The 19,668-nt window shown below is 37.2% G+C and overlaps 2 protein-coding genes across 4 annotated transcripts; one reads left to right on the top strand and one right to left on the bottom strand.

Moving 5' to 3' along the window:
* The first annotated feature begins 38 nt into the window (after positions 1-38).
* On the top strand, positions 39-15,596 carry plekhg6 (pleckstrin homology domain containing, family G (with RhoGef domain) member 6). Of its 3 annotated transcripts, none has more exons than XM_058399482.1 (15): positions 39-185; positions 2,548-2,781; positions 3,827-3,943; positions 4,245-4,403; positions 4,625-4,720; positions 4,982-5,032; positions 5,368-5,517; positions 5,612-5,722; positions 6,025-6,174; positions 6,698-6,832; positions 6,906-7,025; positions 7,405-7,537; positions 11,424-11,539; positions 11,741-12,999; positions 13,757-15,595. In XM_058399482.1, exons 2-15 carry the CDS (start codon positions 2,593-2,595, stop codon positions 13,932-13,934), a joined length of 2,964 nt encoding a protein of 987 aa, XP_058255465.1. In that variant the 5' UTR covers positions 39-185; positions 2,548-2,592; the 3' UTR covers positions 13,935-15,595. The 3 variants fall into 3 exon arrangements, with proteins under 3 accessions (XP_058255465.1, XP_058255473.1, XP_058255458.1); XM_058399490.1 differs by lacking the exon at positions 39-185 and adding an exon at positions 1,490-1,751 and having other exon boundaries at positions 2,548-2,769; positions 13,757-15,596; XM_058399475.1 differs by lacking the exon at positions 39-185 and adding an exon at positions 1,499-1,751.
* A 319-nt stretch (positions 15,597-15,915) lies between these two features.
* LOC131357246 (obscurin-like) lies at positions 15,916-18,969 on the bottom strand. Its single transcript, XM_058396149.1, has 8 exons — positions 18,818-18,969; positions 18,488-18,611; positions 18,130-18,338; positions 17,532-17,771; positions 16,898-17,236; positions 16,529-16,777; positions 16,246-16,367; positions 15,916-16,122 (listed from the first exon to the last, which is right to left on the bottom strand). The coding sequence occupies exons 1-8, from the start codon at positions 18,879-18,881 to the stop codon at positions 15,979-15,981; spliced, it is 1,491 nt and encodes a 496-aa protein (XP_058252132.1). The 5' UTR covers positions 18,882-18,969; the 3' UTR covers positions 15,916-15,978.
* Between the last annotated feature and the right edge of the window lie 699 nt (positions 18,970-19,668).

The following is a 19,668-nucleotide window of genomic DNA, read 5'->3' as shown; positions in this document are numbered from 1 at the left end:
CTTTCATGACTGTGGAACCAGGAAGAAGCTAAATCACTAAAGTGAAGCTTCAGTGTAGCAAATCTATTTCCCAGATCTTTACTGGGGGGAAACTGCTCGTGTTCCCTGGTATTCACTGTGCTGTATTCTATGTGGAGGCCAGCATCTTCCTAGAGCTGAAGAACGTATTATGGTGGCTATTTGAGGTAATATGATGTTGTTAATTGATTTGTGATATTAGAACTTATAAGCTCAGAAAGTCTGGAGTCTTTGTACAGTGTTTACTCTTCATATCTAAGGTTTTTGCCTGGCATGTTGTCTCTCTGCATTCCACATTGGGCACATTAGTCTTTTTATGATTTTTTTTTTTTTTTGCTTCTGCTTGCTTCCTTCTACCATTCTATCATTGTTAATTAGCATAAAACGTGTACAGTATGAATAACTTGATATTTTGAAGTTTGATAATTTGCTAGTTAAAGCATTAGTTTTTCCCATTTTTAAATCTGTTCCTGTTTGCACGTTAGTTGCATATAGTTCAAATACATCTTTGGGGGCGTGTGTGTTGGAGAGAAATGCCCTTTTGCTCCTGTGGTTCATCTCACCCCCGGAAAACACTGAATTTATCCTGCAACTCAACTATTAGGAGTATTTACAATAATGCTGTATTTACTACCTCAACTGCCCCGACTTATAATAACTACCTCGACTTCATTAGGAACACCTGCGTACTCGCTCATCCATGCAAGTATCCATTCAGCCGATCGTGTGCCAGAACAATGCAGATACAGGTCAAGAGTTTATCATATATATCAGAACAGGGAAACTGTGATATCAATGGGTTTGACTATGGTATGGTTCTTAGTGAGGCTGGTTTTAGCACACCAACAGTTTGATGCTAAACTTGGCACAGTTTCACCAAAACACATATGAAGATATCTCTTCTGAGACTCTCGAGACCGTTTTGGGCAAAACTTCCAGCGTATCAGCAGTTTCTGAAAAACTCAAACTTGCCAGTTTATTATCAAACAACCATGCTGATGTTTGATGTGAACATAAGATGAAACTCCTGACCTGCTTTTTCTTTTTCTTTTTTTTGTAGTTGTATAGGCATTCAAATATAAATTGGACAGTGAATGCATAATGTACTGATTTATATTCATACTATAAACATTGGGTGTCAGAAGAGGACAGGTTCCCTTTTGAGTCTGCTTCCTCTTAATGTTTTCTTTTCATGTCCTCTTAGGGAATTTTTCCTCGCTACTGTAACCTCTGGCTTGCTCATTAGGGATCTACATTTACTTCTGGTGTTTTGTAAAGTAGCTTTGTGATAATAACGTTTATACAAGTGAATCCGAACAGAAAACTGAGTATGTTAATGTACTGCCATGACCACTTTCATTTCTCTGAATATTTTCTAATGAATTAAGACAGCAGGCATGATTTGAATAGAAGACTTGAAAAAGAAAATACTTTGGTGAACACTCCTTAAATGCAATGAGGAAGACTATACAGAAAAATCCTGCTTCTCTTGTTAGACCAGTTACTTTTGAAAGTGCTTCTGAAGAGTGACGGACCAACAAAGAAAGAGGGAGGGATAAGAATAGAGTGTGGAAACCATACTGGAGCAGAGAGAAAAAAGATGAAGATGGCTACCTGAGGACGATTAATGCAGCTATAATTTAGTGTCAATATCTCAAATTGAGGGTTTTGAACACTGCATTTGTGTGTGTGTGTGTTTGGATGAGAAATTATTATTAGAAGTGTTAATGCAGGTGAGCAGTTTGCTATTTCCTTTATATTCATGTGACTATAGCTTTAATAGGTTGTAACCTCCAGCAATGTACGGATATGTGAATGACGAGGATTTAAAGAAGATACTGTATGTACAGAGACTTTCCATATTTTGCTTGGAAAATGTAGTTATTCAGTGATCTTTAGTAGAACCGGTGTTTTGATAGGTAGTGATGTCAGTCGTGGGTGGGTTGTTGTGTCTCATCTCTTTAAGCATGTGTGTGTGGTTAGTGAATCATATATTTATACTTTAACGAACAATTTGTTCACATTTAAGTTCATGGGAATCAGTTGGTATTTTCACATTATGATTAACATACCATAATTTTGCAGTAGGTTCTTTTTGAACTGTGTGATTTTAAAATTGCACTAACCATTTATACAACAACTAGTATATATCATGTATGGCATGTATCATTTTGGAAACCACTTTTCTGTCTGGGTAGATCAGTTCAAGTTCATTATTTTATTGTGTTATGTGAAAAGAGTGTTATAGAGACTGTTATTTTAGTCTGTTTAGTGGTATTAGACTTACGCCTCAAAGCTGCTCTATTAGAATATATTTTTGTGTTGCCTACTGTTCAGTTTCCGGTCTTGCTGAAATCTTGTGAGACATGTGGTGTAACTAGTTCCTCCTTTATAGGTTCACTACTGCTCATGTTATTGAGATTGCAAGACTTCACTGTACTGTAAATGTATGCCTTCTCTCTCTCTCTCTCTCTCTCTCTCTCTCTCTCTCTCTCTCTCTTTCTCACACATACACACACACTCTCTCAGATACACCTTGATACAATGAAAGCATCATGAGCTACAGAGGGTGAGATGCCATACCACCCAGATGAAAATGATCTGAAGGTCAAGAGGATGGATGGAGGGATGGAGAAACTGAAGGATGTGGAAAAAGATAAAGAAAGTGATGCTGGGGATGGATTTGGGAGACAAATTGCAGATGCATCTGTCAGCCACCAGAAGGCAGCAGACAAACATAAATTCCACAGTGTGGGTCATCAGGTACTTTTCCTGCACACAAACTTGTATAGCAGCCAAACATATCTCTGACAGCTATTAAGCATTGGAAGGTTAAAGGTAAAAAGTAATTTATCAGTTGGTGGTCTACCAGCTTTACCAGCTTTTGGTAGCTGAGCAGACCAAAACCTCATTTTAATCAAGGTTGGAAGGTTTAAACATGTAGTGCATCGATTTTGTGTGTAACAAAAAATAACACACCGTCAGCACACACCGTCAGCACACACCGTCAGCATTAACCAACTTCCTAGGAACAAGTGAGTATTCAAAAGTTCAGTTTATGTTCATTTGTTGCTTGGGTAAGTCACACAGTAGAGCAAACTCACCATCACTGAGTTCAGGTCAGTTTTCTGCAAATTGAAACAACAGCGCCATCTGGTGGCTTCGACACTTAAGACAGTCACTCTCCAATCTCAGCAGTACTAATTTCTGAAAGTATTATTATTTATAGTGATAAGAGTTCAAAAAAAATCTTACTGAGATTGAAGAGATTGATTATTTAATATATTGTTTATATATACACAAAATCCTGTACTACTGAAGATCAGCCCTTCTCAGGAGCTTTTATTATTAAAATACGACAACTCCATAACTTCTTTCATTCTAAACACATGAATAAAATGAAAAACTGAATAATAAGCTTGGACTTGATCTGCGTAATTAATTTACTATACAATATTTTGGTACTATAGCAGAGAACATGCTTTCATTTTTCAGTCACATTCATGAATTTCACCTGATGTCCTGTGATAGTCTTGTGTCTTTTGCCCAGTGTTCTTGTAGCAGGCCCCAAATAGTATTTCTTGAATAAGCTCTCAACACTGTTCTTAGGCTCCAAATAATGTTCATGGGGCAATCTCTGCATAGTGTTTCTGGAATAGTCTCCAGATAGTGTTCCTGGGACAGTCTCCATATTGTGTACCTGGGATGTGGTTGGGAAATCTAAGTGGTTTAATTTTTTATGGGCTACTTTATATATTTTCTGTATATAATTCTACAAATAACAACTATATGATTGTGATATTCACAGAAAAAGAAACTGAAGGTGCGACCAGTTGCAACATTGGGTAAGGGGTTTCAGAAATCTAGAGGACCTCAGATTCAGGATCTGTTCAGTGAGCGCCCTGATAAGACTCCCATACAGGAGGTACAAACCTTTTTTTGAAACTTACAATATTACTTTATGTTGATATAATAAAAGCTGGAGTTTTTTTTGGTTTTTGAATGCAGTTAATTAGCAGTTTCAGCTTTCCAGCTTATAACTAATAAAACTAATAATACAACATATTGTAATACAATAATACAATAATGTGGATTCACCACAACCTTAAATAAGATAAAATGCTTATTGAAGATGAATGAATAACATATTTGACTATATGTAGTTCACACTGGCTGCATTTTTAAATTTCACCTTTTCATGTCTACTTTCTGATTGTCTCTCTCAGGAGAAAGGCAGTGCTGGTGGAGGCCAGACACTAATGGAGATGTTGAAACAGACTCTGCAGTCGTTCCCTGTGCCTGATAAGCTCAATTGGTGGTCCAGGGAAGGAGACAAAGCTGAAGTCTTTGAGAAGAGCTGGACCGATATAGTACACTCTCACAAGGTGAGGGGAAGAAGACGTGATACAGAGGCTGAAAGGAGAGTGAGGCATGTAATTGAAAGTGGGAGTTTGTGGAGGGAAAGAGCAGAGTGTGTAGGCTTGGATGGAAAAGTGAGGGAAAGAGAACTGGAAAAAGAGCTTTGCTTTGAGAAATGGAATAAAATATTTAGCATATTTTTAAAAAATAAAACATTCGTATTTAATTGAAATTATTTTCTTTATAGACAATGGAAAAGACGCAGAGACACCAGCAGGAGGCGCTGTGGGAACTTCTACATACTGAATTCATCTACATTAACAAACTCACCATTGTCACTGATGTAAGACTGCAGCGAGTCTATAGTTAAGAAGAACTTTTATCATGAGATTTGACTGAAGTCAGAATAATTTCTTAGTTTAATGTGCATTGTTTTATTTCACATATTATTTTCTATATTGAAATATTCTTCAGTAAAATTCTCAGATCTTGCTTCTATAATTGAATTTGGTGATTAAATTAATTGCATTGTTTGTATTATTCTGCATTTCTACTGGAGTTTAAGTATAAACACAGTTTAATCAGACATGCTCACATTTTACAGCTTGTTCTTGCTGCACTGGAGCATGTTCATCGACACGGATTCCTCCATGAGGTTTGCACTTGTGTCTTTTTATCTGCGCATAATAAACTTATTATCAATAGACTGAAAAAGCTCATACCAACTTTTGGTTTAATTGGGTCATCTTTGTGTTGATTTTCACAACATTTATTTGTAATACATTTTCTTTTGTTCATTTTTAATGGAACATTCAGTTCCTGTTTGAATATGTACGAGAGTTGCACTATGGAAACATAAGTAGTAAATGTTTCTGCTGACAAGCAGGAAAAACTGCATTAATCTGAGTGTGGTTTTGTGTAGGTGTTTAGAAGCAGCCCAGTTTAAGCTCATAGCCCTCACTTAATTATATCTCTCTTCCTGTCTTGCAGGTTACCTCTGCCCAGCTCTTTTCTAACATACCCTCCATCCTTGATGCCCATAGGCACTTCTGGTGGGAAGTGATGTACCCTATGTTGCAGAATGTCAGATTGACTGGCCAACCTTTTGACCCTTTAAAGCTTGAGCCAGGATGTTTGCAGGTATTTAACATGCATTGCACATTCCTCTGCACCAGTAATTACTAAATAATTTCTCTACCCTGCTCTGCATGCTAACCCTTCATTGTTCTCATAGTTTGCAGATCGTTTCTCTGCGTATTTGGATTATTGTTGGGAGGAGGAGAGAAATCTGGAGTTCACACGCAGACAGCTGGAAACAAACCCACAATTTAGCACTTTTCTAATTGTACGACAGTCATATTATGCTTTAAGTGTTCCATATTACTGCCACAGAAACCTGACTAAAATGATATATAAAATAATAAAACTATATAAAACTTATCATAGTTACACATTTTGAATAATTTTATGTACTGATGTCATTGCTTGTACATGTTATTGTGCCATTCATCCTACAATATGACATTCTGTAAATACAATAAAGAGACACTTTAATGTATAGTTTATTAAAACGACTCACTTCTTTTCAAACACTGTAAAAGAAAATATGCATGTTATTTTCTTATTCTTTGTTGTTTCCTCATGCAGTGGGTGGAGACTCATCCCCAATGTGGGCGAATGCGGCTGGGTGACATGCAGGCAAAGCCCCACCAGAGGATCACAAAATACCCCCTGCTTTTAAAGGCTATCCTGAAGGCTACACAGGACCCATATACACAGCAAGCACTTAACCGCATGGTGAGATATCTGAATGGAGAACTACAACAGTCTTATACAACTGTAAATAACAGGACATTTTGGACGTAACATACACAGTAGTCACTAAATAATGAAATATATGAGCCTGCCTAAAGACTGCCTAAATAGAGTGATCTAATACTAGGTCTAGATGTTTTCTGCAATAATATAAAAAGTCAAAAATATTTATGAATTGAATGATCTGCTCCTTATTTAGATATTCTATTTATAATGATATAGTTTCTTGAACTGTATAAAGTAAGTTATAGAACAGCTTCTATAACTTACAATCTTATAATCTATAGTTTTATATCTGCTGCTGTTATAGGAAAATAATCTATGTATGATCAACAAAATTATGTTTAGATAAAATAAAGTGTGTCCACCAGTCATGTCCCTGTGCATAACTTATTAATTTATAATACAGATGTCACCTTCTGACCAATCAGATTTCATGGTATAAAAATTGTTAAAAAGATAAATTTTGAATAGCAGTGTGTATATGCATGTATATCTCCTTTAGATAAACAGTGTCGGTCAGTTTCTGGACAGCATCAATGACTACTTGCTCCTTAAGGATGATGAGCTGGCACTCCTTGATCTGTCCCAAAAGATAGAGGGATATGAATTACACGGGATGAGTGAAGAAATTGAAAAGGTAAGGGGATAATTAGTGACCATCATTATTATTTGCTGGAAAGGTTCACTGACTGAGTGTTTACTTGTCTCAGCACATGCGGGAGTTCTGCCGCTTCGATTTAACTACGCCTATACAGGGCACGGGACCCAAAGTGATACGCAAACTTATAATGGGAGAGACCCTGAAGGTTAGAGGAAGAAAGGACAGTAAGGTGAGAAACCTAATGAAATTTGACACAAAGGAGTAGCAGTGCTTAAAGCTAACAAGTGAGAACAATTAAGGCAACAATCATTGCAATCAACAATTTATAGTTAGGATTATAATATATCCTGTTATGATTATAATATGTAATTATATTGATTATAATTTCTAGTGTGTAAAAGATTATTCATATTTGTAACCTGTATTCTTTCCTATCATAGCAGATACACTGGCTGGCAACATACAGTATTGACTTATTGCCTTAACAATAGAAAACATATCATATTGTATTACATTGTTTTAGATGCAAGAATAGAAATAGCATGGAATCTGAGGTTTACACACATACAAAGTAGTAGCATTTATTCTTGTGTTATGACACCTTGTAGCTGGAGGTGGTGGTGCTGTTGTTTACTGATGTGCTACTGCTGACGAAAACCCAGAAGAAATCAGAGAAGCAGAAGGTTGTGCGCCCCCCACTGTCTCTGGAGAGAATACACTGTGCAGAACTCAAGGATGGCTGTGAGTTTTATAACCTCTTATATTCTTTTCTGCTGAAACCACCACCTTATTTTCAAGCTACAGATTAAACCAGTTAACAAGTACTGGTGTTATCACAACTCAAGCTTTCGAATGTCTCCTTTAATAACCTCAATTCTAATTTTTAACCCTAATCTGTAACTGAAGCTGAAATATCAAAGTCAGACATAAATTAGATTAAAAAATAGATTAGGTAACACGTTATCTTAAGGAGCACCTATTAGATGATAATTACGGTCGTATTATTCGTTCAATAAAGCACAAATCAGGCATTTACATGTCGTTATTCACTATGAATGAAACTTTGTTCAGAAATGTTCATAGGTCTCTTAAAATGTGTCCCGTGTTCTAATGTAGAGTTTTAATTATCACTAATTGAAAGCTAAAAAGAGTTAACATGTCAGTTTGTCCCCCATATTCTAACGTCAAGATCTGTTCATGTCTTAAGACCGTGTCATGGTAGAGAAGTAGGCCAGTATATGGTGCGTTCACAAAACAGAGAACACCAAAGCCAAGTGAAGTTATATGAATCAGTTGATGCCACATCCAGTGTAATCTGCATAGAAATGCCTGAATGCATAAAACCAATTTTATAAATGAAAAACAAAACTTTTGTTTGTTTTCAATCAAAATATTTTGGTAATATTAAAACAAACCAATTAAATGTAAAATAAATTACCTTGGCACATTGGCAGGGTCTTTTACTTTGTATTGAGTTAAAGAACAGGATTTAATGAAAATCCTCTTAGCACTTTTTATTACACAAACAATATAACCATGCGTGTAATAATTATTGAAACCTACTTTAGAGAATTTCTGCCATGTATTACAATGATCAAGTGTCTTCAGATTTTTCTCACAATTTCCATGTGTGTAGGCTCACATTAATGAGCAGGAAATTTATTCCAGCTTTAGGTAAATTCCAGCATTTAGAAATGCAAATCTTACACATCAGAAAAAAATGGGCATAGCTTTTATTTCTGCATATCTTAGGATCTTATGATTGGAAACTCTTCTTGTGTTTAACTTGAATCAAAGTGAAAGCAGTGATCTGCCATGCACACTGTATCATGAGTCAGTGCACACTCGCATTGAGTTTAAATACAACTAACAATGCTGTCACTATTAGTGCTTTCTTTAAAACAGTGTAATATCTGTTACATCTGCCATATGACATTTTGTTCATAGCCATAACCTCAGAGAAATTTGAGTTGGTTTTTATGTAGTACCAATGGCTACTATATGTAACTGTACAGTTAGTGCTTTATGCAATTTTTCACGCGTTACCCAATTTAATAGAAATAGCTACACCCCTGTACATTTGTGCAATTATCCAATCAGCCAGTGATGTGGCAGCAGTGCAATGTAAAAACAAAAATCCTGCAGATACAGGTCAAGAGATTCGGTTGGTATTCACATTAAACATCAGAATCAGGAAAAAGTCTTGAATCTTGTTCTCGGAACCCGGTGTGATCATCTGCTGTTTGTAGATCATCTACTTCAAGATAATTCAACATGTTATGTGTTCTATTTAGGGTACCATAATCTTACTATAATCTTCTTGTCAATTCGACCCAGTCTGGCATCACTACCTCTATCATCCACAGGGCATTTACAACTGCACAACTGCTGATATTCACTGATATTTATTTTTCACCACCATTCAAACCAACTGTAGTGAATTCTTTGTGTGAAAAATCACAGATCAGCCAAGAACCACTGAGATCACATTTTCCCCCCATTCTGTTGTTTTATGTGAACATTACCTGAAGATTTGACCTGTATTTCTTTTAATTAAAGAGGCTGGTGAGAGTATAAGCTTGTGTAAGCTTAATAATATATATATATATATATATACACTATATTGCCAAAAGTATTCGCTCACCTGCCTTGACTCGCATATGAACTTAAGTGACATCCCATTCCTAATCCATAGGGTTCAATATGACGTCGGTCCACCCTTTGCAGCTATAACAGCTTCAACTCTTCTGGGAAGGCTGTCCACAAGGTTTAGGAGTGTGTTTATGGGAATTTTTGACCATTCTTCCAGAAGCGCATTTGTGAGGTCACACACCGATGTTGGACGAGAAGGCCTGGCTCTCAGTCTCCGCTCTAATTCATCCCAAAGGTGTTCTATCGGGTTGAGGTCAGGACTCTGTGCAGGCCAGTCAAGTTCATCCACACCAGACTCTGTCATCCATGTCTTTATGGACCTTGCTTTGTGCACTGGTGCACAGTCATGTTGGAAGAGGAAGGGGCCAGCTCCAAACTGTTCCCACAAAGTTGGGAGCATGGAATTGTCCAAAATGTCTTGGTATGCTGAAGCATTCAGAGTTCCTTTCACTGGAACTAAGGGGCCAAGCCCAGCTCCTGAAAAACTACCCCACACCATAATCCCCCTCCACCAAACTTTACACTTGGCACAATGCAGTCAGACAAGTACCATTGTCCTGGCAACCGCCAAACCCAGACTCGTCCATCAGATTGCCAGATGGAGAAGCGAGATTCGTCACTCCAGAGAACGCGTCTCCACTGCTCTAGAGTCCAGTGGCGGCGTGCTTTACACCACTGCATCCGACGCTTTGCATTGCACTTGGTGATGTATGGCTTGGATGCAGCTGCTCGGCCATGGAAACCCATTCCATGAAGCTCTCTGCGCACTGTTCTTGAGCTAATCTGAAGGCCACATGAAGTTTGGAGGTCTGTAGCGATTGACTCTGCAGAAAGTTGGCGACCTCTTCGCACTATGCGCCTCAGCATCCGCTGACCCCGCTCCGTCAGTTTACGTGGCCTACCACTTCGTGGCTGAGTTGCTGTCGTTCCCAAACACTTCCACATTCTTATAATACAGCTGACAGTTGACTGTGGAATATTTAGGAGCGAGGAAATTTCACGACTGGATTTGTTGCACAGGTGGCATCCTATCACAGTTCCACGCTGGAATTCACTGAGCTCCTGAGAGCGACCCATTCTTTCACAAATGTTTGTAAAAACAGTCTGCATGCCTAGGTGCTTGATTTTATACACCTGTGGCCATGGAAGTGATTGGAACACCTGATTCTGATTATTTGGATGGGTGAGCGAATACTTTTGGCAATATTGTGTATATATATATATATATATATATATATATATATATATATATATATATATATATATATATATATATATAAAAATATAGCCCGTAGTGTGTGATTGCGTGAGTGAATAAGAATATGTGTGCCCTGCGGTGGGTTGGCAGTCTGTCCAGGGTGTATCCTGCCTTGATGCCCGATGACGCCTGAGATAGGCACAGGCATATATATATACACGTATATAGATATATATTATTGTGCTTTGAACTAGGTTCCATATATGGGTTCAACTGATTATTGTACCAGCATCAACAGAAGTTTTTCATTCATTGCCATGTGTTTCGAATGTGCTGTCTCTGAGCATTTCACAAAACCCAGATAGGTTTGTCTGAAAGTGGTGCAGAAGGGTTTGCCAGTAATTTACATATTTTTGCAGGTTAAATTATCAAGTGAAATCATCTATTCATGGGGAAAATGTTTGATTATCTAACCGATCACATTCACTGTAATCTATACAAATCAGACTCACTGAGTAGTGAAAACTTGAAAATGTAATTGCCATATTTTGTCAGAATTTGTAGTGTTAGCACAAAAACTGCACCTTGTGACATTAGTAAAACTTTCTTTATGTCAACTTTATTAAATCAAGTTCACTGTAGTTGTAGTAGTAGCAATATTCATTAGCTATGATTTAGATGTCTGTTTTATCAGATTTTTGACTATTTGTCCATGTCCCTGTTTCATTTGCATGTACAATACCTCTCTCTGTCTCTGTCTCTGTCTCTGTCTCTCAGACTCTTTTGTCTTGCTGGAGGTGAGTGATCTCGGTTGCCCTGTCAGTGTGTACAGTGTTTCTACTCCCAGTCCAGAAAGCTGTACAGCATGGACCACTACAATCCACCAAGCCCAGGTATGGCATTGAACTAGAACACACAAGCCTCGATTCTTGGGAAGTTTGCTGCATGCTTTTAAAATAACTTAAATAATTCCATCTTTTCACGCAGTCCTGTGCTGCTAAAATGAATCATAGTTTGAGTCAACCTAATCACCTAATAAGATTCCAGCTATCTAATTTTGATCTTTAATTCATTTGACTGTTTTTGATTTACAGGAAGCCTTGAAGTCTTTACGAAAAATGGAGACAAGAAAACCCGAGGAGCCCAGTGATCAGATTCTAGAGGAGTCAGATCAATTGTTTCATGCCAGTATGGTGAACATCAGTGATACAGAGGAACAGTTAGAGTACAAAAGTCATTTTGGTTCTCGTAGGTTTACTACTGTACAGTTAGAGCAAGAAGAGGAGAATTTGCATAACCAGCATGTACATTCACATTTTCTAAGCAAACAAATGAAAAACGGAGACAAAAAATATAAACACAACATGACACAAGAAACTGAAAGGAGAGAGAGAGGTAAAAACGGGTATTGTGAAAGCAGTGATATTTTGAGTAATCCTACAATTGAAAGACGGGTAACATGGAATCATAAAGTGCAATCGCATAAAAATTCCACTGCCTTTCCACAAGAAGACTTATTCCACAACGAAAGCAATAAGTCCACCGGTCCACATCATTTGTTAGTCGGTGGATTAAGGGAAAACCAGTTGTCATCCAGTGGACAATTTTTATTACCGAGTAAATTTGAGTCTTCAATCAGTGTCCCACAGCAGCAGTCACAGAAACCAGATCTGCGACAGGATTCTTGGTCCCACCAATCAGGTGATGAAAACGAGTCACTCTCAGATTCATGGACATTCACAAGAATATTAAATTCACCAAGGTTACGAAGGAAACGTCCCATGTATTCTCAGCCGTCTGTTCCCCTCCAGGGCCCCAGGAGAATGTCAGCTGATGCGGGATCATCCAACTCGGTCTCAGATTCTGAAGAGATCCATAATGTTCGGAGACCATCTAATACATCTATCAAAACCCAGGACCACCTTGTGCTTAAGATGGCCTCTGTAAAGCAGAACCGAGGTGTGTTCTGGAATGTTCCTTATGAGAGGTCATCAGAGTCTGAGTCTGAACTGCCAACAGAGACACATAATCAGAACTCTCAAAAAATACCCAAAATGAAAGCGCAGAGGAATGATTCCTTACATGAGCTACAGTCCTCCCCTCTGCAGGGCCTGCTGAATAGGGCTAATGAGCGAGAGAAGGAGCGTGGAATAGCAAAAAGAGAGGGGAAGCATTTAGAAAAGTCTTCTCTTCAGAGTTCCCACAATGATCGCACCACTCCATCACCCTCACCAAGAGAAACAGAGAAAGAAGCAGAAGCAGAGGAGCAAGGGACATTCAGAGCAAGATGGTTTGACCCTCATACAGGGACGGAAACCAGAGTGAACAGCAGTGGCAATGAGAGGAAAAACAGGTACTTTTTAAATGTTTTGTTGTCTGTATCTAAATGACAGAAACGAATTAGACATCAATTGTAGGTCAGTGTAAGTACTGACCTTGATTTCAGATCGATTTTATTTGATTTCAGATCGATTCAGTGTAATACTGACCTTGATTTCAGATCGATTTTTTCTCTTTGGCTGTGCATATTTTTTTTTCTAGGTGGTTATGTATGTCTATGTAGATTTGTCTAGTTTTCCAATCAAATTCAAATTCACCCAATGGAATTATTACTAAAATATGAAATTCTCTGTTTTTTGGATGTTGTTTGTTCCACAAGAAAGAAATGACTGTAAAACGTAAGATTTTAGAATGAAAAAAGACAGTAGTTTCATTCTGTGTTTTATGTCTGTGTCTTGATCTTACTGCGTGCTTCTGCCTACACAGTATAAACTTCAATCTGAGTCAGCTGAAACTACTCTACTCTTCATTTATCCAGCATTTTCTGTAGTAATGATTTGAGACCACCTTTTTGTTCTCGATTAAATGTCCATTCTTTGGTTGTTGTTAAAGGTACCAAGCAATAATAATAGCAAAAAGAAAAATCACTTCATATTCAGTCAAAGAGCCATGCACTACTTTCAATATATGATCAAAAGTATTTGTGCTTTACTGTACACTACGCTATCAACATAAGCACTGAATGAAAACCCAATACTCTATAGCCAGTTATTAAATGTGTTTTTAAATTTTGAAAAAATCTCAATGACATTCCCATCATTTCCCATTAGACCTGTCACGCCACTGGGTGTAACTGTGGACTGGCCAGGCTGGTGCTTCGATGATGAGGATGTGCTGGAGTTCACTGATCTTGATGATGAAAAATCAGACTGGTTTGAACAGACCCTAACTATGACAGAGCTCCGGAAAACACCAAGGCATAGCGAAGCAGATTACAGTGAGGTTTAATGCCACAAACATTTTCTTCTTGCAATGAGAGAAACAGCTAGAATGGGTTACCTGCAGCACAGTGTGTAGTAAGATATAGCTACCTCGGGGCAGAATGTAGTAAAGCCCACTGCAGTAGCCATTGTATATAGTAGTTTCTTATGTGTATAGTTACAGTTACAGTGTCCATTAAAAATTGTGAATCTTTTACAATCTTCTGTATTTCTGCACATAAAGTCTTAAAGTTAGATGAAGATTGTGCAAATCCCTTATAGCTTCTACATTTATTTATTGATTTATTGTATGGGTTAATTTAAAAGTCTGGAGTTCACAAACTTCCTAACAGAACTGTAAGTACAATGTTTTCTATTTACTGTCTAGTAACTAAATATTTTGTCAGGTTTGACAGATGTTAATTCTTTATCGTAAGTAACCAAAAAGCCGCAGAGTGTGCATTATTAGTGGTGGAGCGGTGGAGGCAAAAATAAATAAATGAATTTCCAGGCAATAATCTCTTCTCAAAATTTTACCCTTTTAACTGCTCAGATTAGACTACACGGCTTCCTTTTATAGGCTGTGCTGTACCCTATGTCCAGCCTTACTAAATGAACACTAAAATCATTTAATCAAACAAGGTTCACTAAGTTGAACCAATATAATTCAAATGATTTCTCTTTAATTGCCATATCTAATACTATAGCTTTTGACAACATTCATACATTTGGCAAATGGATTTTCAGTAATATCAGTATATAGCAGCTACTATGTAACTACGATTTTATGTTGGTATCCAGTTAACAAAGCACTCAGACATGAGATGAATGCTTTCCTGACAAAGATGCATGTAATGTGCAGTAATATTGTGCCTATAGTGTAATTTAGCAGCAAAGGGTGTACAGTTGCATGTAGTCTTACCCAAGCACCTCTGCACTCAAGCTGGATTCTTAAGAACATGATGTAAGAACTGCTAGCAAAATTTTGATGGAAAAAGAAATAGCCAGTTTCTTGTTTTGACTGTGATGTGAATATTTTCTTATAACATGCCCACCATTTGCGTTAACTGTCTCCTACTTCTTGTGCCCCACCCACTCATTTTCCTCCACCCAGTTTTGTTCTAACTCTGTTAGAGTGCTTGGCCAGTCTTCTAAACATATGTGTTATAACTGTCAAATTTTATGCAATTATCTTCAAATCAGCTCAGGTTGAGAGTCATCGCAAGCTGTTTTTCCTATTCAGTTGGTTTTATGTCAAGGAATACTTTTTCGTTTTTTATTTATTTTTTTTATTTTTTGCATTTGGTTATAGAAGGCACATGTTATTTGATGTAACTCTATTTATGTGAATCTGTAAAAATGTATACATTCATGAGTCTGGAGTCATGCAGTGTGAATAAAGCAGAGCAAATCATCAGTGATATGAGACTTTGCAGTCACAGTTATCTATCACTGAATATCTCATTGATCTTAACAGAAATATAGTTATATAGTAATATATATTTTCTCAGTGGTGTCTTTGTTGGAGATTTTTTTTAAAGACACTACAATGTATGTGGCATGTGCTGTAAAAAGGAATAATGGAAAAGAATCTGTAAATATGTATATTATTATAATAATACATGTACTTTATTGAAGTATATTATACAGTGTCATACATTAGGATCAGCAATAAAACAATGTGTAGTTATTTTTAGTATTATGACAAAGAATATTTGTATTAAAAAATTATGCTACAATTTTCTGCAAGTATCAGTCTCTCTTTTCATCGCTCACCCTCTCTCTCTCTCTCTCTCTCTCTCTCTCTCTGTCTCTCTCTCTCTCTCTCTCTCACACACACACACACACACAGGCACACACTCACACACACACACACACACACACACACACATATATATATATATATATATATATATATATATATATATATATATATATATATATATATATATATATATATATATATATATACAAGGAAATCAAAGCAGAAGTAAAAATATAAAGCACTGAGTAGAAATCATGTCTAGACTTTGTCCTTACAAACAACCAAATCTCAAAACATCTTGATATATTTACACAAGCTCTGATTTCAAATTTTTACCACATGCACCATTCTGGACTTTCTCTCTTGCGTTGACCCGTTCTCTAAATTCTCGCTCATTAGCGGCGAGATGGACGATCGTCTCCATAGCTGGATACTGTAAGATCATTTTCCTCTGCACACACAGAATGAAAGATTTAAGAACTATTTTACAAATACTTCTACTGTAAACATTTTTGTGAAGCATATTGTATGTCAAATACATATGTCCTACTGGGGACAATCAAACTGAACTTACCCTGCGATGATTTTTGTACAGCTGAAGCAAAATAAGGACCAACAACAAGACCATAAAGCACAGTCCTATAATCAAGGCTACTTTGTTGACACTTGTAGATTGTTGCTTTCCCTCCAAACCACCTACAGATGCACAACACAGTTTCAGTCACTCCACTGATACATAAAACCTATATTATTTATGCATTTTTATCTCAGTATATTTGTATGCTCCTTACTAGAATATATTAGAATGCACATGTTACTAAATTCTACAGAAGTAAACAGTTTGAAGCTCTACTCACTCATCATTTGCAGGTGATAAGTTACATTTCCCAGAAGCTGTTGTTTATTATAGAAACGGCACACCCATTCTCCTAAGTGCTTCTCTTTTGGTATGCTCAGCATCTTTGATGAAGAATTTTGGACAGAGGTGAATATCTGGGTGTCACTCACACCATATTCCACATGGATCCACTCATAATTGGTGACTTGGCTGGTGCTGCTAATGCGACAGGTCAGGGTTGTTTTCCCATTTTTGTGTGAGCTCAGAACTGCAGAGACACATTTACACAGTCTTGGTCATATACTTATTCTTAAACCTGGCTTCATTTTTATTCTTTCTAAAGCTGAAGAAAGAATGTAGTGATTAAAATTCTGATTTATACGCTTACCTTGAGCAGTGACCAACTGAATGTTCCTCTCCACCTTGACTAACAGGTCGTTGTCTGCCCTCACTGCTCCTGAACACCTATATGTGCCTTCATCTCCATCCTGCACACTCTCAATGTATGCTGATCTATCCACCCACATGGAGGAGCACGGAGAAATACTGGGATTGGAGGAAACGTTAAAAGACGAAGGAAGTTTGTCTGGCAGATTAGACGTTTTGGACACTCTGTTCCAAGTAGAGTTGCTGAAATACAATTTACTGGAGAAGATGCAGGGCAGGGTGACAGAGGATCCCAACTGTGCATACACTACCTCTGAGTTATCTTTAGGGACCAGGATACCTGAGAGAGACAATCAGATCAAATCAGACCAAATTTTATAAACTTTTAAATTTTATAAATTTTTATAAACTTATAAAATATTAACCACTTTAAACACTATTTTCATGCTGTTTATTCAGATATTTTATTTGAAACAATAATACTGAGTAATATTCAGTTTATTCAGTAACTGCAGTGAAGTTAATAGGATTGTTGTGTAGATATGAGAAAGTTATATACTAAGTAGTTATATGAGCAATCTAATTATTACAATTCCTATAAATGTGTATAACAAATGTGAAAAAGAAATCTGCACCTCTGACTTCCACCGATGTGGATATGTTTGCTTCTGTTTGTTTGTTTCCAATCAAGCAGCTCCAAGTTCCTGCATCCTTCTGAGACACTTTATTGATCGTGTATGTCTGCTTGCTGCTACGGCTGGTAATTGGTGAGCCATTAAGTTCCCATTTTGTTGTCTTGTCCGATGTATCTGGAGTGATACTGCAGGTCAGTGTCACCCAACCACCCTCATATACCACAGCAGGAGTAAAGGACACTGCAGAGAAATGAAACAAATAACAAGACTTCCTTATTACTGTGAATTGAACGCCTGATTTACTGAAAGCCTGCGTAATGCTCCTCCTCCTGAAAAATCTCTCCTCAGGGCCCATTTTCTCCAAACCCTTTGGCATTTATCAGTGTTAAATGAAGTAACCAAACAGTTTATGACAAATATCTTAATATTTGTTTATTGTTATATAATATTATCATGACTGAAATGTAATGCTTCTAGGTTTAAAACACTTTAGTGTCATTATATAGAGACTATGTTATGTTGCAGTTACTGAACAATAGAAAGGAGCATTCTTACAAAATCTTAATATGTAAGGTTATGTGTGTTGCAGATATATTACCACTGATGACATGGAGCATGATGATCTTGGGGTACTGTCCTTCCACCTCACAGCGATACATTCCTGCATCTTCCTCTCTTGTCTCTTGGATATGAAGACTGAAATCTGAACTTCCAAAGTTTGGATGGGGACAGTAAGCTTTTGGAGCCTGTCCCACAGCTCGAAACTCGAGCCCGCTCTTGTCCCTGCGCCACACCGTCCTCTCTTCACTGAAGAAGCAAGACAGGAAGTGAGTTTTTACATTTACATGACTTGTTCAAGTAAATGATCTAGCACTTTGATGCCTAGGTGTCTTCAGTAAAGAATTGATGTGATTAAATGTAGAGTGGATTATATGGATGAAGGCAAGAATTCTTACCCATCAACAGTTCTTTTCCAGATGACAGCAGGAGAGTGTTTAGTTGAAGAAGACATTACACAAGGTAACACTGCAACTGAGCCTCTGGCCACAAACACCTCAGAGGCTCCCAAACTGTTGTGACCTGGGACACACACACACACACACTGATTAATATGAGAAAGTCCACTACTGTAAATCTCTGCTAGAACATGTATCTTTGTAATAAACTGACCAAATGAGAAGGTATTTACAAAAGCACTAGAGCAGTCCACAATTATTCAGTTAATGATCACAAAAAAGGACATTATTTAAGACACCACGGTTAAAAGAGTAAACAAAGTGACTCACATGAGATAACCATGGCTGTTGCTAGAAGAAACAGAGCTTGCATTTTGATATAGTCTTGTGCCATTTCTCTCCTCAAGCTGTAACGTTGATTGTTGTTACTTATGTTCCACTACTTGCTGGTATGCTCTCTCTTTCTCAGACTGAATCTCTGTTTTGGGGCTGAGTATGTATATTACTGTGTAGGTGGGTGGGTGTTTCACTGAAGGTAATTCCTCTTCATATGTCACATGACTTCAAGACATAATTTGTTCAAATGTAGTCTGAGTGACGCACAACGGAAAGTGGCAGAGAGAGAGAGAGAGAGAAAGAAAGAGAGAGAGAGAAAGAGTTGAGAGAAGCAAACAAAGGCAATTCTACTTACCCACGGATTCTCCCAGTTCTTTTTTTCTCGATTTTCATTTCTGAAAGTATGTCATGATTGACATGCAATGAAGTGGAAAAATAAAGTTGGTGGTAAACAAAAAAGTAAAAAAGAAAAAACAACAATAACTTTTGACATATTTTCTGGCATGTATGTTAAGGCTTCTAACTAAGTAAATAAGTCAGTAGTGTAAAGTAATGCATGTTAGTGCTAGGAGATCAGTAATCAAGTGTTAAGCTACTAAGCAAGGTATGATAAAGAATACAGCACATACAAAAACGATCACCAAGCCTACAGTTTGACTACAATGAATACAGTGTTCTGATGCTTATTAAGGTATTTCAGTAAAGTGTAAGTACTTTATAGACTTTAAGCATATTGTGAAATTTATCTTCTAGTACTTCTAGTATGCATTAACAGTGTAGAATTTATATTGCAGGTGGAATTTTGCACCTCTAATTGAGTGCAGTTATCAGATATGAAGTCAGCA

The sequence above is a fragment of the Hemibagrus wyckioides genome, linkage group LG01 (genome assembly GCF_019097595.1).
Source record: "Hemibagrus wyckioides isolate EC202008001 linkage group LG01, SWU_Hwy_1.0, whole genome shotgun sequence".
Lineage (NCBI taxonomy): Eukaryota > Metazoa > Chordata > Actinopteri > Siluriformes > Bagridae > Hemibagrus > Hemibagrus wyckioides.
Note: the sequence above shows the minus strand (reverse complement) of the source record. Positions and strands in the feature narration are given on the sequence as shown.

Excerpts from the sequence above, each read along its gene's own strand:
- LOC131357246 (XM_058396149.1), bottom strand. The coding sequence starts at position 18,881 with ATGGCACAAGACTATATCAAAATGCAAGCTCTGTTTCTTCTAGCAACA. Across the intron at positions 17,772-18,129 it reads CATGCTCCATGTCATCAGTG|TGTCCTTTACTCCTGCTGTG; the intron begins GTAATATATCTG and ends ATTTCTCTGCAG. Across the intron at positions 16,123-16,245 it reads TGTACAAAAATCATCGCAGG|AGGAAAATGATCTTACAGTA; the intron begins GTAAGTTCAGTT and ends CTGTGTGTGCAG.
- plekhg6 (XM_058399482.1), top strand. The coding sequence starts at position 2,593 with ATGCCATACCACCCAGATGAAAATGATCTGAAGGTCAAGAGGATGGAT. Across the intron at positions 5,033-5,367 it reads GACACGGATTCCTCCATGAG|GTTACCTCTGCCCAGCTCTT; the intron begins GTTTGCACTTGT and ends CCTGTCTTGCAG. Across the intron at positions 11,540-11,740 it reads CTACAATCCACCAAGCCCAG|GAAGCCTTGAAGTCTTTACG; the intron begins GTATGGCATTGA and ends TTTGATTTACAG.